Genomic DNA, 25300 nt, shown 5'->3' with positions numbered 1-25300 from the left:
TGTCCGTGGCTATGGCCTGAGCCGTGCCCGTGGCCTGAGCCGTGCCCGTGCCCGTGCCCGTGCCCTCAGCCGTGCCCGTGGCCTGAGCCGTGGCCGTGGCCGGAGCCGTGCCCGTGCCCGTGCCCGTGCCCGTGCCCGTGCCCGTGCCCGTGCCCGTGCCCTCAGCCGTGCCCGTGGCCGGAGCCGTGCCCGTGGCCGTGCCCTCAGCCGTGCCCGTGGCCGGAGCCGTGCCCGTGCCCTCAGCCGTGCCCGTGCCCGTGCCCGGGGCCGTGCCCGTGGCCGGAGCCGTGGCCGGGCCCGGGGCCGGTCGGTGTCGCGGCGGGGCCGCCAGGGGGCGCGCTGTGCCCAGCGGTGCTGCCCCCCCCCTCCCCTCAGCGCGGCCAAGGCGGGAGATGCGGAGCCCTGCAATGGTTCGGGTGCCGAGGGACATTAAACCCCGTCCTGTGCCACCCCTGCCTGGGCACGGGCATCTGCCACTGTCCCAGGCCGCTCCAGGCCCCGTCCAACCTGGCCTTGGGCATTTCCAGGGATCCAGGGCAGCCGCAGCTGCTCTGGACACCCTGTGTCAGAGCCTGCCCACCCTCCCAGGGAAGCATTTCTCCCTAATATCTGATCTAAATCTACTCTCAGTTTGAAACCACTCCCCTCTGTCCTGTCCCTCATCCCTTGTCAATAGTCTCCAGGTTTCTTGTCAGCTCTTCCAGGCCCTGCAAGGCCCTGGTCCTGAGCTCCCCCCAGAGCTCCTCCAGTGCAGGTGAGCAATGCCAGCTGTGCCAGCCTTTCCTCCCAGCAGAGCTGCTCCATGCCCTGCCCATCCTGGAGCCTCCTCTGGCCTCTGTGCAGCAGCTCCAGGTCCCTGCTGTGCTGGGGCAGCTCTGCAGGTGGGGCTCACCTGGGGGGCACAGGGGCACGATCCCCCCTGCCCTGCTGCCCACAGTGGGGCCCAGCCCAGCCCGGGGGGCTCAGGGCCATGGCCACCAGCACCCCCCAGTCCTTCTCCCCAGGGCTGCTTTCACCTTTTCCCTGCATATTTCTTGCATTTCTTCTGTTATTTATTTATACAATCGCAACGCCCAGAAATCTGAATGGAGAGCAGAGATAAATGGCACTGGCAGGTATCCACAGCTTTGTGAGGGAAGAATTGCGTTAAGTGAATCAAAATAAAGAGCATGTCCCCTCCAAAGCACCACAGTATATGCAAATAAATCTGCATGGCCTCTGTCTCCTTGGCTCGGGCCTCGCAATTATCCCAGCATTAGGCATTTACAATAACTCTGGAACATGCTTTTAGGCAGCGCTCCTCTTTCCTCTCCCTTTTCTGCTACTTGAAGCAAGCTCTTCCCTTGGGAAATCCGCATTGTCTTGTGGAAACAGTGAAATCCTCCCTGGGTGGTGCTGGCTCAGCTCACGCTGGGGCAGCAGCAGAGTCTGGGCAGTTGGCTAACTTTGCCACTAAAATGTCCCCCCTGAAATTCCCAGTTCGGTGCTTAGAGCCAGGAATATAAGAACAAAGGTAATCGGCAGGTCTTTCAAGGGAGCAGCGGTTTGAAGGCTTGATTATAATTAGCATAATTAGGGGAGAATTTTATTTTTGCATGGATTGAACTGAAAGGAAAAAAAGCAAAATAATCCATTGATTTTAAAAATAAAATAAACATGGGGAAGAAAGGTCTCCTTCTCCAAGCTGGAATGGGCTGAAAAGCAAACATTCTTTTTCGGGCTTTGCTGAGAAATCACTTTTTCCATCTAAGGAATTTTTTTTTTTTAAGTGTTGCATTTCGATTGATTTATTAATGAGTGTAAGCCCAGGCATGAGGTGCCCCTTCTCCGTATGGATTGTAAAAATTCGCCACCAAGCTTCTGGAACATTTTCCTCCCTTAAACTGAAGGTAACATTTGCATCCTTGAGCAATGTCCATCCGGCTCTGAGTGATTTGTTGTGTTTGGCTGCTCGGAGCTGTGTGCATTTAATTTCTAAGCATCAAACTGCTCATTCTGCCCCCCCACCTCTGCAACAGGAAGTCACAGAGAAAAACAGAAAAACCTCACTTGGGTTTACCTGAGCAGCTACACCTGTGTGGAAGTGTCAGCTGTGAGAGCAGATTGTTTGTCTGCTAGCTGGAGGTAGATGTGAATCACATTCCAAACTTCGGGGAAAAGAGAATAAAACACCCATTAGCTCACTACAAACTTCTGCTTATTTTTTTGCCTTAATCATTTACATTCGAAATAATTAAGTCAGGAACTCTGGGTTTGTTTTGTTTCCCTTTTGCTTTAACTCTCATTGCTGGGCAGCCCTTGGAGGACACGGGGCTGTTTTTCCAATTCCCCCTTTCTGGCTGGAATCGCTCAGCTTCCCCTCCAGCCTCGAGGGCTTGGAGGGGTGAATTAGGAGCAACAAAGCCCCCAGTGTGGTGAGGCTGTCCCCCCTCTCGGGGTCACCAAGGCCTGGGGTGGAGATGCGTGTTCCACCTGTGCCAGGTAGCTCTGGGAAGCTCTGGGAAGGCGGGCAGGGTGTTGGGAACACGGATTGCAATAGCCCCGTAAAGCAGAACAAATCGGTTTGATCTTTATTTCTCAAGGACAAACCAATTACGCCCGTCAGAAGGCAAAGCTGCATAATCGGGTTTCCGCGAGTCCCTCGCCGTGTTCCAGTGGTTTGTTTGTCAGGCTGGCGCTGGCAGAGCCGCTGGTTATTCCCAGCCCCGTCCCTGACGGTGAACTCGCTGTTTGAGCCCAAGGTCAGAGGGTGCCTGTGCAGTCCCTGAACACGGCCACGGACCCTCTGCTGGGTCCGAGGTGAGGGACTCCAGCCCTGTCCAGATGTCAGCAGCCTGTTCCTTGCATGTTGTTAATAACAGGAATGCGAGGAGTGACTAACAACAATGCGCTGACTTGGACAACAAGCGCTTGGATCTGCTTCCCGGTGCCCTGCTTGAAAGGATACAATTATTTTTCGTAACTGTTTATTTTCCCTTTACAACAAGCTAAGCCAAGCAAGTTTGTCAGAGGCAGAGTGCTCCTAATTTGGTCTCCAGTGACCTCTGCCGCCGTGATTGGCAGCCCGGTGTCAGCGAGGAACTTGTGCCTGTGAGATAGAAATGAGCAGAACAAATGCCGTAGGACAGCTTGGGTTCCCCGGGGGACACGGGCTCAAAAAGGTGAAAGAAGTGCAATTACAGGAGGTTTTCAGCACAGAAAGTTAATTAGCTACTAAATAGCATTTAGTGCAGTTCAACGTGGGGAAATTTATGTTTTGAAAGCAAACAGATCAATGGAAAGCCTGTGGAACAAGCTCTTGGAAAGTCCATGTTGACATCCGTGTACTTTGTACTGTAACAGCCTGAGTAGTTTTTCCCAGGTTTCACCGACAAATAGGAGGAATTGTTAGGTTTGTTTCCCACGTGTTTGCAGATGTATAGAAATGCTTCCACATGAGGATGTTTTGACGTTTAATTTTAGAAATCCTGGCTAGGCTTTCTAAATCCAGGCTGTCCAACACCTTGTTCCCTGGTCACCGTGGTCAGTGGAAATCGATTCTGCTCGGGCTCCCTGAGGCACAGAAACTTCAAGTTCCAAATGATTTCAGCCACAGGGTGGATTTAACACAATTCTTAACCTGGTTACTCGTCTGTGCTGGTCAGAGTGTGACAGCAGAGTTTCCCTGTCCGTGGCTGGCTCTGTGAGGCCACACTCCATGGGAAGCTGGTGCTGTCCTGTGAGTGTCCTTCCAGCCCTGCTCTGCAGAGCGAGCAGAGACCTTTCAACATCTCTTTTTTAATCCTAAATTACCAATCTGGTTTCTTTCGCATGTCTTTCATGTCACTGAATTCAGCATGTTTCAGTCTATAATATATGTATATTTTCAAGGACACTTTTTTTATCAGAACAATGGATTTGAGTTCCAGATACTCAGTATTATCTCACTCTGTACAGCCACTGCACTAAATTTTTAGGAATTTCAGGGTAGCTTTGAACTTTTATTGGCGGATTATTTGTTTGAAGCTGTCTGTCTTAGCAGCTGATGCTGCCAGGAGCTGTTTCACCTTGCTGGGAAGAAGAGGAACCCAGAAGGTCAGTGCCTGTGGGGAACAGTGGAGAAACAGAGAAATGCTAACCCCTGGGGAGGAAAAGGGGCATGTAATTCCCATTACATGGATGCTCATACATTATGATGATACTCATTGTCTGTAAATGATGGTCCCAAGCCGGCGTGCAGGAATGCTGGGGCTGTGGGAGCTGTTATTAGTGACAGCCTGTGTCAGTGCAGGGGTGATGGAGAGCCAGCCCAGCAGCAGGGTTGGCTCTGGCAGGAGGCTCTCTGGGAATCAGGTGGTGCACGCTGACAGCTTGGGTAACTGCCACATCATGGCTGCAGCCTTCAGCCCCTTTCTCTCCCGTAATTATATTTGTCACATCGTAAAATGAGTTATTAGGTCTTTGTTGCTGAAATTGGCTTCCCAGGTAATCAGGGCAGGTCTCTGGAACAGAAATAATAATTGGGTTTAGCTCTCTCTGTGCCGTAGGTGTGTTGCAGGGCTTTGGAACAGTGAGTTGTGTCCCACCTGCAGTGTCTGAGCCGGGTGTGCAAGAGGTCCCCTGGGCTGGGAGGGGGGTGGTGGCCCCTTGGGGCTGCAAAGGCTCGAGGAATGTGGACATGGTTGGCTGCTGTACTTGATTGTTGAGTGGGGAAAATACATCAGCCCCTGGTCTTGCTCTCCAGCAGGACTGGGATGTGTTCTGAGACAAGAGTGGTGGGACTTGGCTGAGGCCAAAAAGCTGAAGTGGAATCACAGAATCACAGAATCGTTTGGCTTGGTGGCCAGGGCCACCAGTGACCCACGTGCCCAAGTGCCCCATCCTCAGGGCTGTTAAATCCCTCCAGGGGTGGGGACTCCACCCCTGCCCTGGGCAGCTGTGCCAGTGTCTGACAGCCCCTTCCATGAAGAATTTTCCCCCAATATCCAACCTGACCCTGCCCTGTCACAAGTTGAGGCTGTTCCCTTCTGTCCTGTCCCTTGTTTCCTGGCAGCAGAGCCCGACCCCCAGCTGGCTCCACTCTTCTGTCAGGGAATGAGAAGGTTCCCCCTGAGCCTCCTTTTGTCCAGGCTGAGCGCCTTTCCCAGCTCCCTCAGCCTCTCCTGGTGCTCCAGCCCCTTCCCAGCTCCATTCCCTGCCCTGGACACCTCCAGCCCCTCCATGACCTCCTTGAACTGAACACATGAACATGGCCTGGAATTTCCTGATCCAGGTTTTCTAATCCTCCTTGATTTTTTTCCCTCTCCCTTTTATTCCCGTGGCCCACTGTACTTGTTGTTTTGCTGACCAGTGCTGTGTACTAGCTGGTGCTCTGTTTTTCCTGGATCCCACAACCCAAAGTCTCTCTGGAATGTTCCTCCGGCTATTTGCGTTGCAGTGCTTCAGCTCCTGCTTTTACCGGGTGCTCTGGGATAAATTCCTCAGCCAACAGATAGAATAGTCTGACAATGAACTCTTCCCCTGCATTTGTCTATCTTGAGTGCCTGGTTAGAGGACTCCTCAAACCCCAGAAAATTAGCAGTGATCATACTGCTTGTTGTTACTGACCTACAGAATGATCTCAGTATTAAAATCTTATTTTAAAGTAATCCGGAGATCAGAGTATTTTCAGGTTTTCTTTTTCAATCAATACGTACAGGAAAAAGTAATTTTAGTCACAGTGCGGGTTTTTTCCGAATTTCCCCGGTGACTCAGTGAGCACCAGCTCGAGGTCTCTGATCTGTCCTGAGTGTGAATATTTGTGTCCATTGACCAGGCCAGGGAGGGCACAGGTGTCTCTTTCAGATTTCCCCCTGCACATCAGTGAGAACATCGGAATTTCCCCGGGCTGCACAGGCTGAGGCACTCTACTCACCCCTGGTGCTCCTTGCAGCCTGCAAGGGCTGAGCCCCCTGGCACAAGGCTGTTCCTTGCCTGCGGGATGCGTGTGCGAGCCTGTCGCCGCTGCTGGACGGGAACTGTCAACATTTGTCTTGGAGAAGCATTTCCGGAGCTTCCCCCGGTGCCAGGGCCGTGCCCGCAGGTCTCAGCTGGCAGCTGCTGCATCTGGGACACATTTGGGTTTAGGAGCACAGGGAGCTGCAGCTGGAAATGCTGTGCTGCACTGAGGAGCTGCAGAATGCCCAGCATCAAAGCCACCCTGCCCGGCTCTGCTGGTAACTCATTTCTTGGCAGCTCTCTGGACATTTCTGCTGGTCGTTTCAGATGATGTTCTTGAAGAACTGGCATGTGGACCTCTGTGACCAGGACCTGCATGATCCTCACACCAACCCATCCTGCAGCCCTTTGCCATAGTGACCAGCTCGTCTTTGCAAGAATTTTAGAAAATGGGTTGCCTCTGCTTGGTCTTTGAGTTAGTTTGAGTCATCTCTTCCAGGAAAATCCTGTGTAACCAGCTGTGGCTGTTATGAAGTGTTGCTCCATAAATACCAGCTGCTCCTAGCAGGCAGTCCAGCCCAAGTGTCTTGTACCAGGACTCTTGTTATATTTGTGTTAATGTTAGATACTCAACGTTTTTAAAGTGTTACATTTTGCCATTTTATCAGAAAGTAATGCTCGATTTTTCATAAAGGCCAATACAATCTTCATGGAAAAATTCCCAAGGCAGGGGATGGTGTACAGCTGTGCCTGTGGTCAAAGGTATCCTGGTTCTAACCTGGAGTGAGTGTGGATGTGTGGTGTGATCCCTATTGCCACATCCCCTAAATGGCCTGAATGTGAGTTCTGCTTTGCTGCTTTCTTTCCAAAACCCGGAGCAGCAGAACTTCCCAGAGAGCCACAAAGCTGCTCCTTTAGCTGGAGTCAACCAGCCTTGGTCTCACCCAGACAGTGGCACAGGAGCAGGAATGGCTGGGAGGGTCTGAGTGGCACACTGGGACAGGGTTTGGTTAGAAATGTCCCCAGCTGGCTGGGCTGCCCGGGTCTGTGGGGCAGTGCTGCCCATGAGGCTGGTCCCCGAGGAAGAGGCCCCGAGCCAGGCAAGGGAGGCACAGGGATGTGAAGTGCATGCTGAGTGTGTGATTTCCAGCGTTCAGTGCCCACATTGTTGGATAAGAGGATTAGAAAACACCACATAAAGTGGCCTTGCAGGGGGCTGCTTTGTACCTGCTCCGGGCCTTGTCTGGCAAACCCCAATTTCACAGCAGAGCCCATTCAGAGCCCGCGCCGAGATTGTTCACGTGCATTGGCCTTTTTACGAGCCAAGGGGTCACAGTTTCACATCACTCCATTCCCAAAGCACTGATATTTTTCCTTTGGGATGGGGGCTGGTGGGGACATGGGGGCTTTTTGAGTCTGAGCTCAGTTTGCATTTAAAGCTGGAGATCTGGGGTGGATTGGGAAAGGGTTGGGTTCACTTTCTCTCCTTTGCAGTGGGTTGAAGAGCTCAGGTGTGGTTTCCCAATCCTTAACTCTCCCAAGTTTCAAGACTGCAGGTTGTAGCATTTGTCTGGAGTTTATAGACATGAATCCAGGCTTGGCAGGTCCACTTGCAGAGGCATAATGAGAAACTCAAGTTCAGGGGAAACATCTTTGGATCTTACTGGTCAAAGAGGGAATTTCCCAGGTGAGATCCCAGATCCATGCTGCTGTTGGAATGTGCTCATTCCTCCTGTCCCTGTCCTGGTGTGGAGTGGCTGAGCTGGACACCGAGGGCATTGCTTGAGCTTCTTCATTTTGCCTTCTCAAAAGTTGGCGTTTTGTGGAATGGGTTTGGCTCTCCCCAGTTCTACATGCAGGAACTTTAGGAAAAGGCCAAAACCAGGATGCTTTTTGAGATGGTAGAGAATTAATTTAAATAAAACCAATTTAGTTGGTGAATGAGTGCCAGTTTCAGAACTCTGACAAAAGGTTTTTAACATGGAGCATCTGTGATTGTTGCATGTACCCACAGCCTCACGTGGCTGACGGGGTTTTTGTCCCCACAGGGACACGTGTGACAATCGCATGACCTGCTCCACCAGCTCTGCCTCCAGCCTGGACACCAGTGCCCAGTTCCAGGAGAACAATGGGCAAACACAGAGCACCAGATGGGATGAACAGCAGAAGGTATTTGCTCTGGAGCAGGTGTGTGGTGTCTTCAGAGTAGACCTGGGACAAATGAGATCCCTTCGCCTTTTCTTCAGGTACTGGGTCCTTGTGTGTGAGCTCTGTGTGAGCTGTGTGTGAGCTGTGTGTGAGCTGTGTGTGTTGTGAGAATTGTGCACGAGCTGTGTGTGAATTATGAGAATTGTGTGTGAGCTGTGCATGCTCCATGTGGGGCTCTGGGTGGAGGTGATTTCTGCAATCCTACCTGGAAGCCTTTCCAGAACAATTGTCTCTAGGAAAGTGAGTGTCAGCCTTCCCAAGGAGAGCCTCTGAATTACAGTTACAGAGCCAAAAGGATTTTATTTTTAGTAAAGTAAAGGTTGCTCTTAGCTGTCATACCATAAATGCTTCAAATAACCTGGGGATATGAAAAACATCTTTATCTATGGTACCTTTTCCTTTGCCTGTCCCTCACCAGGCTCCTCTAGAGTCTTGCTGCTCTCAGCCTTTTCAGTTACCTTTCAAATTATTACAAAATTTATTTCAAATTATTGCAAAAACATTTTTACTCTCTCTTTTTGCTCTCACTCCCTATTTCTTTGGACAAAGCTGTGTGTGAGCAAGTCTGCACATCCCTAGGAGCTGACTTTGTGTATTGCCTTAATGTTTCTGGGGCAGACTTCCCGTGGTTTTTTCTCCAGGGAAGACAAATTTTAATTCCTTCATGTGAAGGAAGGGTAAAAATAGTGCTGTTACCAGGCACAAGTGGAGAAAATTGTCACCGTGACCATGTCATACAACCATAAAATGTCTCAACTGGAAGTGACCCATCAGGATCAGTGAGTCCCAGAGATGCAGAGCTGCCTCTGTGCCCTGTTTTAGGGGCAGCTTGGTGTGGCACTTTGTGATCTCTGTGCAGTGCCTGTCCCCGAGGGTCCCTGCTGGTCCCTCCTTGTGCTGGGGGGTCCCTGCAGGCTGTTCTCCATTGTTCCCACAGCGATGAGGCGTGTACCTGTGGGCAGCTGGTGGTGGCGAGCAGGGAGAGCCAGTACAAGATCTTCCATTTTCACCACGGTGGCCTGGACAAACTGTGCGAGGTGTTTCAGCAGTGGAAGTACTGCACAGAGACCCACCTCAAGGACCAGGTACTCTTGGGGCCAGGTGTTTCACCAACATGTCACCAGGTCAGGCAGGAAGCTGCCAGGTGCTGGGTTTAGGAAATGCCAGCTGGACTCAAGGTCTCTCTTGGACTTGTCTGTCTCCTTCCACTCCTGTTCTACCTGTGGAATATGGGGGAAGATCATCCACAAGACTTACTTAGGTAGTGATGTTGCTAGACCTGACAGGTCAGCACTGTCCTTTAGGCACAGAAGGTGTCTGGAAATCTGCAGAGATAGGTTGGAAATTGTGTCAGAGCCTTTCATCCATCTTGTGACGTGTAACATTCCGTTTGGAGAATGTTTTGACAAGGCATCTTGCCATATTTTGTTCAATCTACATACAAATGTGATAAGAGCTCTTTAATTATCTGTTTAAGATATTGTATGTGCTTATTAGAAACAGTGATTTTTAAATTTCCATCCTTCCCACAGAGCCCCCCGCTGCTTTTCTTATTACGGTCGCATGGGCTCACTTTTTGCATTGAGCAACCTTTGATTTTTAAATTAAATGTCAGCTGCAGCCTTGCACTGGGATCCTGAGTGCCCTCAGAGAGCCTGGCAGCACAGTTCCCTGCTCTCCTAACAGCAATCCCTTTGTATATGGCCAATCATATGTAATTTATTGCAGGCATTCCTGGCAGGGGCAAGTTTTGCTGTAAGCAGCATTAATTCAGTTTCAGGTCAGGGATAAGATTGGAGGAGGAATGGAAACTAATTTTTTTTTTAAGATGAAGCAGTTTCGTGGTGGATTTTAATTATTCTAATCACTCTTGTTATTGTAATGGTTGGAATTAAAAAAAAAAAAAAAAAAAAAGCAGCAATAAAACCTCCCCAAGTGCTGCTCCTCAGTGCTTAATCCTACATGAACCATGCAGGGGTTTCCCTGCTCTGGGTTTCACACCGGGCTCCTGCTGCACCGTGGTTTGTTCTGCCCTGTTTTCAGCAGCTTGCAGATGAGAAAACGTGCATGCAGTTCTCCATCCGCCGGCCCAAGCTGCCCTCGTCAGAGACCCACCCCGAGGAGAACTCGTCCCGGCGCCTCGATGTGTCTGCCTGGCTGCAGCACCTCAACGAGGCCGGCCAGGTGGAGGAGGAGTACAAGCTCAGGAAGGTGAGAATTCCTGTTCTGTCCTGTGCAGAGTCCCCAGGGGGAGCTGCAGGAGTGGCGCTGGGTTTTTGGGCTTTTGGGGTTTTGGGAGGGTGGAGTGAAGCCTTGGCTGGAGGTCTTGCTGTGGGACTGGGTTCCCACCTGGACCTGTTCGTGTGTCACCTGCTCTAGGTGACCCTGCCTTGGCCAGGAGGGTTGGACTGCATATCTCCAGAGGTCTCTTCCAGCCCTTACAATTCTGTGATTCTGTGCTGGTGGAGCATTTTTCTGACCCAGGAGCTGTCCCACTTCTGCTGCCGTTTGGAATCAATAAACCAGAGTGCCTGGTGCCTGCTGTGTTTGCAGAATGTGTGACCAAGTCACAGAGAGCACTGGAGACTGCTGAAAGAACCGAGATGGTTGAAATAGCTGAGATTGTGTGACCTGAGGTTGTATGAACTGAGATTGTTTAAACTGAGATTGCTGTATGAAATAACAGGGCTGAGGGAGCACTGGGCCCGGGCCCTGAGACAGAAGTTTGCAGTGCAGAGTCTCCAGGATTTGGGATTAAGCCGTGACATGAGAACGACACGTTAATCATAGAGCCTCTCCGGGGGTGGTTATTGACATTGAAATGAGCCTGATTTGTGTCTGGTCTGGGAATAGAGGGCCAGCACTTTCCCTCTAAACATGTGCAAATTGCAGGAGCTTGAATCAAGGCGTCACTTGTCAGGAAAGAACTGCAGAGGCACCAAAGCACAGCAGCGGGCAGTTGCTTGTTGCTGTTTCTGGGAATGCTAAAACTGTACCAGCCATAACTTTTGCTCCTTCTTCCAGGCCATTTTCTTTGGTGGGATTGATATTTCCATCCGTGGGGAGGTGTGGCCCTTTCTGCTGCACTACTACAGCTACGAGTCCACCTCTGAAGAGAGGGAGGCACTGAGGCTGCAGAAGAGGAAAGAATACTTTGAGATCCAGGAGAAAAGGTAACAGACCATCATCATCATCATCCTGCCCTGCTCATCTTCCTTGGGCCTGATGTCACAGTGACACCTCAGTCCCTGCGTCCTTTGCATCAGGAGAGGCTGCAGTAGAGGAGTGGGAGGGATGGTGAAGGAGGTGTGTTGGGCACTGCTGACCCCCTGAGGCTCTGGAGCCAATGCCACAGAGCTCAGACCTTTCCTTACCTGGGCTCTGGAAACAGCCTCGTTAGTGCCACACCTGGAAACCTCATAGGCAAGGCTCAGGTTAGAACACTGAAGGTGAAATTGGGATCCTATATTTCTTTGTAAATAAAATGTACATAAAAATAAGGGATGAGAAGGGTTATGTAATTCCAGAAGGTTATTAATGCAAGAATTGTGTGTTGTTAAATGGAGGTGAGTACATTGAATCTGAGAGGGACAGTACTGTTAATAATGAGGAGACAATCAAACCAGAGTGCTGAGTTCTCAGGAGCAGTGGAGAGCAGAGTCTGATGCTTCTGAAGCGTTTACTGCAGCAAACACATCGTGTCATCCCGTTTATAACCCAGGAGGCTCCTTCCAGTAATCCCTTGGGACAGACAATCCACTGTTCTGGACAGACCTGCTGGTCTGTTTTCCAGGTGCTGAGGAAACTCAGTACAGGAGTAGTTTTTCTCTGCAAACTAAGACTGAAATGGAGCTTTTTATTTGTTGTGGCAGTCCCATTCCTCTCTTGGTAACCTCTGCTGTGGCTGGGTGGTTTCCAGGCTGTCCATGACCCCAGATGAGCAGAAGGATTTCTGGCGCCAGGTGCAGTTCACAGTGGACAAGGATGTGGTGAGGACTGACCGCAGCAACCAGTTCTTCCGCGGGGAGGACAACCCCAACGTGGAGACCATGAGGTGCAGTGTGTGATCCTAAAACACCATGTCCTGCTCAGTGGAGAGACAAGTTGGTCAGCCCCCAGCCCAGGCTGCCTGGGATTGCTGCACAGCACCCACCGTGCATCTGCAACCACGGGCTGCAACAGCAAGGCCTTCCCCAGTGCTCCCACTGCTGCTGTAGCTCCCTTCTCCATCCTGTAACCCTGCTCCCATCCCTGAGCTTCCCTCACACACAGGAGGCATTTGCATGGGTCTGTGGTTCTCCTGGTGGGCTACAGGACAAGCACACCAGAGTCTGCTCCATGAGAGTGTAAAGGTGTGACCTCAAAAGACTTGGTTTTCATCCAACAGCATGGCTTGGAACTTTATGGATGTGCTGGGCATCGTCTCTCCTTTCCCACAGGCCCTTCATTTCTGTCCTCTTAATCTTTTAAAATTCTTGTTTCCTGTTTGTACCTGTGAATGCCAAACCTTTTCCTGAAGTTTATGCTGCAATACTGTGGTGTGCTGCAGGGTTTCCCTGTCTGTGTTATAGCACCTCACATGAGGCCCTGTGTCTTTGTCCCTGAGATGATGCTGTCACCTGCCCTCACCTGTCCCCTCTCCATTTCTGTCTCTGCTTCAGGAGGATCTTGCTGAACTATGCAGTATTTAACCCAGCCATTGGATACTCCCAGGGCATGTCTGACCTGGTGGCCCCGCTCCTGGCAGAGGTCCTGGATGAGTCAGATACTTTCTGGTGCTTTGTTGGGTTGATGCAGAACACGATCTTCATCAGCTCCCCCCGGGATGAGGACATGGAGAAGCAGCTGGTGAGGCTGAGTGCTGGGCTCCCTTCAGCCCTGTCAGGGCTTCTCCTCTCCCCAGTTCCCTGGGCTGGGGGGGTTCCAGCATGCCAGATCACACTCCAAAGCCACTCCATCCTTGGGGTGCTCCTGCAGGGCTGGGAGCTGCACTTTGATGATCCTTGTGGGTCAGTTCCATTTACAGGTAAATGCCCATAGGATTCTAGGATTCTATGGAAATACCTGGTGGGTAGAATTGATCCTGGATGACTGAGGCACTCAGAGGCAGTTACACCCACCCTTCTAGGGGAGTGGCAGCTGAGAGAGAAGAGCTCTGCAGCTCTGGCTCCTGGGGTGCTGAGGGGAGCTCCAGCCCAGGAATTGTTTTGCAGCTGTACCTGCGGGAGCTGCTGCGGCTGATGCACCCCCGCTTCCACCAGCACCTGTGTGTCCTGGGAGAGGATGGGCTGCAGATGCTCTTCTGCCACCGCTGGATCCTGCTCTGCTTCAAGAGGGAGTTCCCCGAGGCCGAGGCTCTGCGCATGTGGGAAGCGTGCTGGGCTCACTACCAGGTGAGTCCTCACCCCTCAGCATTTCCAGAAAGGCTCCTAGCAGCAAAGCAGCCAAAATAAATCGGCTCTGTGACTGTGGCAGGGGTTTATGTATGTAGCAGGAGGATTGAGCCCTGCTTGCCTCTCTTCCTTGGGGATGTCTGGGCTTCATAAGGAGGTGTTTCAGAAGATGCTGAACACCCACTTCTGAAGTTCAGGCTTCTCTTACACAGCTGGGAAATGTCTTCCAAAAAGCTGCTCCGTGGTGCAAACACTGGTGCAGATCTTGCTGCTGTGCTGTGAAGGAAAGAGGCTTTAGCTTGGATAGGGTTCAGAGGTCACCAGTAACTCACATTCTCACCACTGGGAGAACTGAAAGGAGCAAAATCTCTCACCAGGACCTGCTTGTGGAGGGTGGGAGGTGAAGCCAGAGCTCTGCCTCCACCTGCTGTACAGCAGCCCCTGTGTTCCCATTGCAGACAGACTATTTCCACCTCTTCATCTGCGTGGCCATCGTGGTGATTTATGGGGACGACGTCATCGAGCAGCAGCTGGCCACTGACCAGATGCTGCTGCATTTCGGCAACCTGGCCATGCACATGAACGGGGAGCTCGTACTCAGGAAGGTAAATGCCCAGGTGCCCACGTGGGACAAGGTCCAGGCATGAGTCAGAGTGTTCAGAAAACCGGGGAGTGCTGCTTCAGCTTTGCATCTCCTGTATCCCTGTGGCCGCCTGGGATGCTGCTGTTTGCCAAACAAGGTTTGCAGCAGGAAGAGGTGGCTGCTGAGTGCTTGGGAGGTGCCAGTGTGGTTGGGATAACCCTTGTTTGGATACCCTGCTCAGGGAAATGGAGACAGAGCTGTTAGTGCCGTGGTGCCCATTCCCTTTCAGCTGGCAGTGACTGGGCCATGGGGTGAGCTGTGGTGGGTGGCAGCCCCTGTCACCTGCCACTGTCCCCAGGACACTCCTTTGCTGAAGCCCAGGCAGCCAAACGGGAGGATTGGGTGGGAGGCCACCTCAGCTCTCCATGTTGATGCCCTGCTGAGGGCTGAGTGTTTTCCCTCCCTCTCCCTCCAGGCCAGGAGTCTGCTCTATCAGTTCCACCTGCTGCCCCGCATCCCCTGCAGCCTGCACGACCTCTGCAAGCTGTGTGGGACAGGCATGTGGGACAGTGGCTTCATCCCCGCCGTGGAGTGCTCTGGCCACCACCCAGAGTCCGAGAGCTGCCCCTACGGGGGGCTGGTGGAAGAGTCTTCTCCTAAACCAGGAAGTGAAGGCAAGAGGGGCCTGAAAACACGGGATGTCTTTGCCTTCCGAAAATAGCTGAGAGGAACAGGGTGCGACGGCGGAAGGGAAGGGCAGGAAGGATGTGCATAGGAAAAAATGCTGAAGAAAAAAATGGAGGAATAGCTTGTCAAGACTCCTGAGAAGACTGGAAGGTGTGGAATGGAAGAGGAATGAAATTGCCCCATAGGGGAAGTTCCATTGCATGGGTGATGGAACCTGAGAGAAAGGCATCGACCCAGGAACTGTGTTTGGATTTGATTTTGTTAGAAACAAGTTTTTCTAGGTTTTAATAAGGACTTTTTATTCTGCCTCTGGGACTGGACTGGTTAGCAACCAGAACTTTCTTACTTGCTGGTGAGGAAGGAGAGAACACTCCAGGGAGCCGAGGCTGCCCAGAAGTGTTGGTGGGCAGGTGGCAGAGGCAGAGCCACGGCCACTGTCCCCTCACCCAGAGCACACCACGCTCTCTGCTTCAACCAAAACCTGCAGCTTGGTGGCTTCTTTTTAAAGCCATAAAAGCCATTTTAATTATACTCTGCCAAAAATAAAACTGCAGACCGTTGGGATTGCAGGGAAGATGTCTGCTTTGTCAGCAAGGAAGGATCAGTGACCTTAAAGTCTCATCTCTGGCCTTTTCTGGTTTTATAGGACACACTGGCTGACATGATTCTTTTCCATTTTTATAGAAAATGGACTGCCCCAGGTGTCAGAGCACTGCTGCTCTGAGTCAGGGTATTTCACAGACACTGCCCACAGTTTCTTTCTTCATGAGATATTGGGAAGGAATTCTTCCCTGGGAGGTAGGTGAGGTCCTGGCACAGGATGCCCAGAAAGGCTGTGGCTGCCCCTGGATTCTTGGAAACGTCCCAGGCCAGGCTGGATGGGGCTTTTTGCAACCTGGGATAGTGGAAGGTGTCTCTGCCCATGGCAGGGGGTGGAATGGAATGAGCTTTAAGCTCCCTTTCAACCCAAACCATTCTAAGATTCTCTGACATTACAGCAAAGCTGTTTCTTTATGCTGACAACTGCAGACTTTAATACTTCAGTCTGTTGTTTCCAGTATGTTTCCCATTGTGTTTCCTTTGGCTCTCCTCAATTACTGAGTATTTACTGTCCTTGCCTGTCACTGCCACAGCCTGTGGCACATACACTCCGTGTGGCTCTTCAGTCAGTGCCAGGGGTGCTCCCTGTCCCACATCCCAAAGTGAAAATGAAACTTGCCTTGTTGCAGTGGTTTTTGCTGAGCTCTGTCTGATAAAGGTTTCCCTTGGGGTGTTTTTGAAAGGACAGTGTTTTCTCCCCACGTCTGCTATAAATTTTGCCAGCCAGAAGCAGAGCTGGGGCCTTGAGCCCTGTTGCCAAAGGTTCTCACCAAATTCCGTGGCCTCCAAAGGCGTGTCCTGAGCCAGTGTTTGTGCCAAAGGGAGCCAGGGGAGCAGTTTCCTTGTGGGGGTGGAAAAGGAGCCGAGGTGGCAGCAGGCTGTGCCTCCCTGCATCCCTCTGCAGCCTTCCCTGGCTGCCCTGCTCCCCCTCACTCCCTCCACTGCTGTCCTGGGCAGGCTCACTTCCCAGCCCTGCCTCTCAGGAATGTTTGTGCCCTCAGTGGGACAGGTGGAACCACCGTGTCCTCGGGCAGAGCTGGGTGGGTTCCTGCACCTGACAAGCACATTTCTCTCAAAACCCTCCTGCAAAGCCTCACCCAGAGCCTGTCCTGGAGCCCTGTTCCTGCTGGGAAGGGAGGCTGGAGCTCGGATGCTCCGTGTGAACCAGCAGCAGCCAAGAGCACACGGCGTTCCTGAATGGGGGAAGCCTTGACCCACTGAAGGCAGCCAGGGGCTGAGGAGTTGAGTGGCAGAAGGACAGTTCAGCTCCCAATCTGTGTGCCTTTCATCCGGGGCATGGAAACCCACTCGGAAAGGCACAGCTCAGAACCAGCCCAGCCACAGCACCGAGGCTGCAGGTGTGAGCTGGGGCTTGGCAAGGGACACCTCGTGGAAGGGCTGGGGCTGCTTTGCTGTGGGGCAGGGACTTTGTCAAGGTTTGTGATGTTTCAGTGATAATAAAAGTTTGTGTGAGGCTTTTGTGTGTCCACTGCTGTGCAGGCTGGGGACAGCAGGCACCATCCCCAGCTTGAGCCACCCCTTTTACAGCCACCCAGAGCTGTACTGGGGCTGGGGCTGCATTGCTGTCCCCAGGCTCTGTCCCGAGGACCTGTGCCAGCACTCCACGGCTCCATCCACATGGAAGCTCCAAGTGGCACTGGCTGAATTCAGGTCAGAAAAAGCACACGGCAGAAAATGCCAGAAGCATCTCGGTGGCACGGGGACAGGTGCCAGCTGCCCAGGGGGACAGCAGGAGCCAGACACTGCCTTGTGCCACATGCCAGCCCCGTGTGGCACAGGGGAACAGCCCTGCTGGGCTCACGGGGTGCTGGGCACAGGGAACAGCCCCTCCTCACCTCCCACTGCCTGCCGTGGGCTGGGAGGCTCCAGCAAACCCCTCCCAGAAGAGCCAGAGCTGGTTTTGCTGCAGCACTCGTTCCCAGCCAGTAAAAGACAATAGGAAGAGATGAAGTAGATAATTTGGAGCGTTATTTTTCCACTATTAAAATGTCATTCAGCAATGTGGAAATCACTCAGGATTCGTTTAGTTAAAGACTCTGCACTGCAGCTTTCCAGCATGTGGAATAAGCTGGGTTCAGTTTGAAGCAGGGCTCAGCTCTGGCTGGGCATCCCTGGGACCAGTTGCCACCTTTGGCCACTCTGCCATGCCTGGCGTGCCCTGAGTGTCCCTCTGCCAGCAGGACACTTCAGGTGTCTGTCCCTGTGCTCCCCCTGGAGCTCCCCGTGCCCCTGGCACACACTGACCCCACTCTGCCACAGTCAGGGACACAGAGGGATGGAGCTGCTCCCCAGATGATCCCAAGGACCAGCAGAGCTCACATCTCAGTGACCCAGTTCCAGTCTCAGCCTGTCCTTGACTTGCCATGCCATTATTTAACTCAACTGCAGATCCACAACCATCTGAGCTTGTCTAGGGGGAGACAGGGTCAGGGAAGCCAACCTGGAGGTCTCTGGAAGTGCTTAGGATAGCACTGGAAGCAACCTTGGGATCTCCCTGCAGTGGAAATGGCCACGAGTCACCCATTGGACAGGGCAGTGCATTTCTAAGATCCTTCTGACCCATCCCCAAGATTTTCCTTTGTGACACTCCTTGCCATCTGAAAAAAAAAAAAAACAAAAAACAAACAAACCAAAACTCCAAGGAACAAAAAAGCAGCCGAGCTTGGGTCCCTACAGAGGAGGGAAGTGGGTCCCAGGAGCAGTGACCCTCACGTGGCGTCTCCAGTCCTGCCCTGAGCGTTGCATTAGCAGCTGAGCAGCCCAAAATAGCCCCTGGAGAAGGTAAATAGTCCGTGTAAGCCTCTTTAGCCTGGAGCTGCCACATCCTCCTGCCTGCCGGGGGGCAGGGGAGCAGGGAGGAGCAAACCCCAGTGCTGTGTCCCACAGTAACGCCAGGATCTGTGATCCCTGCGGGAACCCCGTCCCCTCCTGGAACCCCCAGAGAAGGGAGCAGAGCACCGCACACACCTCGGCGTGGAGACTGCGCTGGTCCCGGCACAGCTGGGCGGCCGCTGGGCACGGGGGACAGGGGACAGGGGACAGGGGACAGGGGACAGGGGACGCCACACAGTGTCCCGGCTGGGAGGGGACCCGGAGCTGTCCCACGCCTGGGCGAGCAGGAAGGGGTCAATGGCCAGCGTCGTTTGTCCTTGACATTGAGCACTGACCACACAGGTCTGGCCAAACTGCCCCTGGGGTTTCTGCAGTGGGGAAATTGTCACCTGGGAGTGGGGCAGGGGCAGGTGGAGGGGCTCGGTGCCACGTCCCAGGGCTGGGTGTGTTTGGATGTGGCTGTTTGGCTGTTTTGTCAAGGGACGCTGCCTGTCAAATGAGAAATTACAGCTCACAAGAACAAAGAGACTCACCTGAGTTATTACAAGCACTAAAGAATTTCAAACCCAATGTAGCCTGTCCTCCTGGGCTGGCTGATTAATCCCCGGGTCGCTCTGCTTGGGCCATAAAAATAGACCAGTCGGGCCGGCTGGAGCTCAGGGGCACATCCTGCCCCGGGCACTGGCCCAGCCCGAGCGCTCCGGGCTCTGCACGCCCTTTCTTTGGCTCATTTGAACACAAACACAGCTCGCCGTGAGCTCCCAGGGCTCCTGGAAGGAAAGCAGAGGCTGGGGCAGCCCCGCAGAGCCCAGCAGGAGCTGTGCCAGCCGTGCCAGCTCGGACTCGCCCCGGGGCTGGAGTTGCCCACCCAGAGGAGGGGGAAGCCCTGCACGTGGCTGTGCCCCACACCCAGCCCTTCCCAAAACCTCCGGAGTGAGCACGGACACAGCCCGGGCATCCCAGCGAGGGCACCTGGTGCCAGCCACACTTCGGGTGTTTCTTGCCAGCCAGGAGGGGCTCTCAGGCAGCCCCCAGTGCTCCAGTGCCCCCCACAGCAGATCCCTCTGAGCTGAGCGAGGTCAGGCCCTGCCAGAGCTCCTGCTCCGTGTGGCAGAGCAGCAGCAGGAGAAGGAGCAGCCTAAGGACTCTCCCTGGGATTTTTGATTTTGTTTGGCTTGGCTTTGTCTTTCAGAAACCACAAACAAGTTCAGCCTCTTCTGTCTGCGGCCGAGGCTTGACTAACCTTGGCGGGGGCAGAGGCGGCCGGGGAGGTGCTGAGGGATGGGGATCTGCCAAAGTCCTCTCTGAGGTTCCTGCAGGGGACACGGGGCCTGTCACAGAGCCCAGGGACACGGCAAACCCCTGGCACAGCGATCCCAACCCCCTGCCTGACCCCGAGCCCCAGCACTGGGCACAGCCTGTGCTGTGGATGGAGCAGGGAGCCCTTCGGTGCTGCTCCTGCTGCTCAAGGCACCTGCCACGAGGGCTGCCTGGCCCAAATCGGCTCCAGCAGCCGGGTCCTGGGTTCAGGAACTCAATTTCCACATATTTCAGGTGAAGGTGGCAGTGAAAAACTTCCAGCCGTGACTGGAAACGCTGCAAACAGCCCAAACACCAGCTGGCCTTTAGGCCCTGTGCCAAGGGGATCACACTGCCCCATGCCAATGCCAACAGCAGCACTGGGAAATCCTCCCGGGGATCGGGAACAGCAGAGACAGCACATCCCGGGCTCTGGAGCAGCCAGGGCAGCACCACCCGGCCGGGATGCAGCATGGCCAGGAGCACTGGCACAGGGGAGCCACGGAAAGGTGCAGGAGAGCCGGGGCACAGCTGGAGCACAGCTGGGGCACAGCTGGGGCACAGCTGGGGGATGCTCTGTCCCCTCCTGCAGGTGTGGCTGCCACAGCCGGGGGGTCACAGCCACGCCGGCCGCGGCTGCAAGAGCCCGTGCTCAGGGTGCCAGGAAAGGGTTAAGGCGCTGCCGGAGCGGGAATGAGAGCAGGGAATTCAGCTGCTGACGCAGGTAGGATCTGCCGGCGCATCCCCGTGCAGACACAGCAGCGTCACCCTCAGCTCCTGAGCTGCTTCAGAGCCCTCCGAGAGCGGCGAGTGGGCGACCGAGCCAGCCCCGCACAGGGAGCGGAGCGGGGCCCTCCCCGGGCTGCCACCCCTGTCCTGCCCCAGGATGGCCGGGGCAGCGCGGAGCTCCGGGCACAGCCCAGCCCGAGCCCTGCCAGGACAGGGTGGGCACTGGGGGCAGCCCAGGAGGGTCCACACGTGTCAACCTCTCCGGTCCTGAGTAATTGCCTGTCAGCTTCTGGATCACAAAAAGAACAAGCAGGACTGGAATAGGTGGCACGGGAAGAAAGGGACACTCAGGGAGGGGACAGAGCCCTGCGGAAAACGAGGGACAGGGAGGACACAGCCCCCAGGTCTGTGCAAATGGCTGGAGCAAGCCTGACCTGGGCAGAGCTGGGATGGTTCCCGGGAGCCCCTGGGATGGGGAGGCTCCCCTGACAAAGGAACATTTCCTACACGGGTGCATCTGGGTCCTGCCAGACTGTCCTGCCAGAGCCAGGGCAGTGACCAGAGTGGGGCAGTGGATCTGACACCCCCCCGGTGTGTGGGACACCAGGGGCACGAGCAGAGCCTGGCAAGGGGCTCTCTGCACGGAGCCCCTGCCAAGGCCACGGTGCCACCCTCCTGGAGCCGCTGGGAAGCCAGGCCCGATGGAAATATAATGGGATAATCGATGGCCCATTGTTGTTCGGCTTAATTTAGCTGCTCAGGCAGGGAATGAGCAGAGTGAACAAACGTAAGCAGGAGCCAAGGCAGGAGATGAATCAGCCCTGCATCCTCTGTGGCACCGGGGACAGGACGGGCACGGGCTGAGCCCTCAGACCCCCTGGCAGCAGCTCAGGGCACGGGGAGGTGCCATTAATGGAGATTTACTTTGCTTTGTCCAACACCAGGTCTGAAATGGCTGCACTGTGCTCAGAGTCACACACCTGCATGGCCAGAACTCCCTTGGAAGCGGCAGCAGGAGCAAGGCAGCTGCTGGGTGTGCTGGGACAGGGAGCTGGGGGCTGGGGACACAGCTTGGGAAGGGCACAGCTGATGCCAGGGCTCAGGAAGGACACGGTCACTGCCAGGGCTCCTCTCAGGCACAGCCCAGGGGCCCTGGCAGCCCTCCTGCCCCAGCTCCCTGTGCCAGCCCAGCCTGGAAGGCCCCAGGGGATGTAATTTGGGGACAGCCCTCCCACTCTGTCCCAACGCTTGACCCCAGCTCTCCAGCCTTCACACTTTGCCCTGCAGCTCTGGTGCCCACCCTGATACCTGAGGAATCGCCCTTCCTCCTCACTGTTTGTCTTCCTCGCATTCCTCCTGGCTGGCTCACACCCACCTGGCCCAGCAGCTCGGGCTGGGCTGTGAATCAGCCCCGGAGAGGTGACAGAGCCTCTCCTGCCCCGCTCTGCACGGACACGGATGAGCTTTGCTGCTCCTTCCCTTCTGCCCCATCCCGCCCCGAGAGACGCCCCCGAGCATCCCCAAGGAGGGATTTGCAGCCTGGATTTCATTTCCATGCTCTCAGCCCCCGCCAGTCTCTCGTGGTCCCAGCGATTCCCGGTCCTGGCACGGGCAGCACCTCCCGAGCCGGGCGCTGCCGCTCCAGCGAGGGTGGCACGGGATGAAAGCAGCGCTGGGTGCCCTCGGGAGAGCCCCGGGGATGGATGGAGCCAGCAGTGCCCGGCCCGGGCTTGGGGAGCAGCGGGAGCTCCACCACAGCTCTGGCCGTGCCCAGGCAGGACCAGCCCCGGGCACCCCCGGGTGTTGGGGTGGGGTCCGCTCACGGGGGCTGGGGCTGCCTGGCCCTTTCCAAGGACCAGTGGGACACGGACCGGGCAGCAGTGGGCTGGGGGAGACCCAGAGCAGGCTCTCCATGGGATGGCCCCGGCCCCCAGCCCCGATTCCCGGGAGGATGCCCCAGCACACGGAGCTGCCGGCGCCCAGCGCCCTCCCCACGCTGCCTTTTATGGCCCTGCTGCAGCCAAAGCCCAAACATGGGCTGCGGGAACGCGGGGCTGGAGCCTCCCCGGGGCCGGCCCTGGCGTGGGGAAGGTGCCCCAGGCACCCCCAGCTCGGGCAGCCGTGCCCAGGGAGCTGGGACCGGGCAGCCCAGAGCTCCCTATCAGCACCCCAATTGCCGGGGTCCCCAGAACTCCACAGCTCATCCCACTCCTCCTGCCCCTTGCAATCCCCACCCCTGCCCCTCGCAGCTCCCATCCTGCTCGGAAAACCCTGCAGCCCTGCCTTGTGCTCTAAGCTGTGCAGGTGTCACCCCTGTCCCCCCACAAACCGCGGGGTCCCTGCAGAGCCCAGAGCAGCACAGCACGGTCACACCCAGCCGGGGCACACACAGCCCTGGTTTTGCTCACAGAGGTGACACGGGGCAGAGAAACAAGGGAAAAACGGGCACTGCCAGCCCCAGGAACCACCCCCTGTCCAGGGCTGGGCAGGGCCAGGGGGGAGGATGCACCCACCAAGGGACACAGGGGGTGTCGGGCACCAGGTGACCCAACTGAGCCCTGAGTGTCACCCCCAGGAGTGGCTCCTGTCACTGCAGGACTCCAGCAGCTCCTCAGCTCCATCCCAGCCCCATCCAGGCTCGAGCTGGCCCCACAGGCTGTGACACAGGTGAGATGTGTCCCCATGGCCAGGGCTGGGACCCGGGAAGCTGGAGATAGGAGCAGGAATGGGGTGACAGGGCAAGGCAGCTGCAGTGGGGAGTCTGAGACAGCCCTGGGTGACACCAGGGCTCCTGCTGTCCCCTCCAGCATGAGGAACACAAGAGGACAGCCTGGGCCATATTTCCTGGCTGCAGGCAGTAAATCCTCGGGGCTCAGGGCAGCCCCTGTGACTGCAGTGACAGAGCCCCATGAATCAGAGCTGCCCTGCAATCCCGGCTGCCTGGGCAGAGCGTCAGCATCCCCCTGGCACAGGAAACCCCCCACAGCCCTCAGCAGTGCCAGTGCTCCTGGCATGGGCATCTCAGCCTGTGCCCAATGCCAGGGCAGCTGCAGGGCAGTGGCAGAGCCAGGGCATGTGCTGGGGAGTGAAGGAGCGAGCTCAGGAAGCACACACAGCATCTCTCGTGCTGCCCAAGAGACAGCTGGAGTTCCCAGAACCTGCTCAGCATCCCCGGGGGAAAGCAGACAGCGAGCAGCAGCCTAAAAATAGCTGCCCAGGGCACACAGAGCCGCCTGAGAGAAGGGGAAGTGAAAAGGAAGGTGGGCTGCAGCTTTCCAAGGAGCAGCCCCCAGCCCTGCTCACTGTCCATCTCCCTGGGTGAAGTCTTTGCTGCAATGCCTTCCCCTGAACCTTTGGCATCCCAGGGTCAGGCAGTGACAGCTCCAGAGCCCAGGATAATGTCATCATGGGATGGGACCCGGGTAGGAGCATCCCACGAGCCTTTGAGTCCCTCACCAAAGAGCTGGCTCTGTATAACCAGATCCAGGAAGGGCAGAGGTTGGAGGAGCCAGTCTAACCAGTCAGAGCCCAGTTGTGTCTCCCAGTTGTGCTCACTCAGCACCTGTGTGGCTGTTCCCAGGCACACAAACCTGGTGTGGGCAGAGCAGCACTCAGCCAGAGCCCAGGGCCAGCTCTGCCCCATCCAGAACACGTGCAAGGGGCTCACACATCACCAGCCTTTGGGTTTAAGGAATTCATAGGCCATGAAAATATCTTCCAGGCCCAAGGCTAAGCTTTCTGCAGCAGCACAGTGGCCTGTGCTGGGTGTGGGTGCTGAATCACCCGAATCACAGAATCAATGTGATCCTGCAGATCAGCAGGAGCAGGGCGTGGAGCAGCCCCACAGTGCCCTGGACTGATGTTCTGCTCCTGCAGAGCCCAACAGCTTCCTTCCCCCAGCAAAGCATCCTTCTCCTGATGGCTTCAGTGACCACTCTCCTGATGGCTTCAGTGATCCCTCTCCTCATGGTTTCAGTGCAGCTTGGCTTGAGTCAGACTAAGCAGCTTTGGGGCACGGAGATCCAGTGACAGCACAACACGTGGCAGGCTGGCCAGGAAATCTTTCTGAAACCTTTGGAAACATAAATACTTGGTTTAATCCTGTGAGGGGATGGAGTGCCAGGGCAGCCTGTGAGCTGCTGAAGTAGCCTTGCAGTCAGGGCTCAGCAGAACCTGCCGGAAGGAAGCCAGAGGGAAGGGCTGCGAGGAGCTGAGCCTCGGCTCAGGTGCAGGGGTGGAAAGTGCCTGACCGCAGAGCCCAGCACGCTTCCTCCCTCCCTCCCTCCCTCCCTGCAGCCCTGCACGGCAGCGGGGCTGGGGCAGGAGCCCTGCGGAAACCAGGGCGGCTCTGCCAGTGACGCTTCTGGTGGCCACCGGACCCATCAGTGCCTCTGCCGGAGGGAGGAGGGCAAGGGCTGGAGCCTCTCGTTCTGTGCTGTGCTCGGCTGGGTTGGGGCTGCACAGGCTCTCTGTCCATAGCAAAGGTGCCCAATCCACCCCAGCAGCTCCCAGCTCACTCCTGAGCAACGATCCTGCAGGCGTTCAGGTGAGGACAGAGCACAGCACAGCACAGTATAGCACAATATAAGCACAGTATAGCACAATATAAGCACAGTATAGCACAGCACAGCCCAGAATAGCACAGTATAGGACAATATAGCACAGCACAGCCCCGACCCCTGTGCTACAGGAGCCACAGCTCGTGGTGCCACCATCCAGGATCCCCAGGGCAGAGCCCGAGGGTCCCTGTGCCCGGGGCAGCACCTCCAGCAGCTCAGCCCAGGGCTCAGCTCTGCTGTGCTGGGTGATTTGTCCATGTGCCAGCTCTGCCGTGTGCCCTGCCCGGGCCACGAGGCAGGACATGTGCTGACAAGGCCCTCGCTGCTGCTCTTGCCACAGCTCCCCGAGGTCCCAGCCCCAAGCAGTAATTATCAGCTCTGGCTGTGAGCGATCACTCTCATCCTCAATCTGCCCGGGGAGGGGAGGCCAGGGTGGCATTTGAGATGAGCACAGCATGGCATCAAACTGCTCT

General features: G+C 55.4%; 1 protein-coding gene across 4 annotated transcripts in view; it reads left to right on the top strand.

The window, feature by feature from the left end:
• TBC1D16 (TBC1 domain family member 16) overlaps positions 1 to 16863 on the top strand; it is a 29981-nt gene extending 13118 nt beyond the window's left edge. For 3 of the 4 annotated variants that reach the window (XM_014887521.2, XM_014887518.2, XM_088176391.1), the window contains 9 exons: positions 7965 to 8162; positions 9062 to 9209; positions 10168 to 10335; positions 11149 to 11297; positions 12044 to 12178; positions 12786 to 12972; positions 13338 to 13517; positions 13976 to 14122; positions 14576 to 16863. In XM_014887521.2, coding sequence (XP_014743007.1) covers positions 7965 to 8162; positions 9062 to 9209; positions 10168 to 10335; positions 11149 to 11297; positions 12044 to 12178; positions 12786 to 12972; positions 13338 to 13517; positions 13976 to 14122; positions 14576 to 14821 — 1558 coding nt within the window. In that variant the 3' untranslated portion in view covers positions 14822 to 16863. The remainder of the gene's footprint in view (positions 1 to 7964; positions 8163 to 9061; positions 9210 to 10167; positions 10336 to 11148; positions 11298 to 12043; positions 12179 to 12785; positions 12973 to 13337; positions 13518 to 13975; positions 14123 to 14575) is intronic. The other variant, XM_014887520.2, reaches the window with a different exon arrangement.
• Positions 16864 to 25300: the final 8437 nt, after the last annotated feature.

This window comes from Sturnus vulgaris, chromosome 20, assembly GCF_052056855.1.
Source record: "Sturnus vulgaris isolate bStuVul1 chromosome 20, bStuVul1.hap1, whole genome shotgun sequence".
Taxonomy (NCBI): Eukaryota; Metazoa; Chordata; class Aves; order Passeriformes; family Sturnidae; genus Sturnus; species Sturnus vulgaris.
Note: the sequence above shows the minus strand (reverse complement) of the source record. Positions and strands in the feature narration are given on the sequence as shown.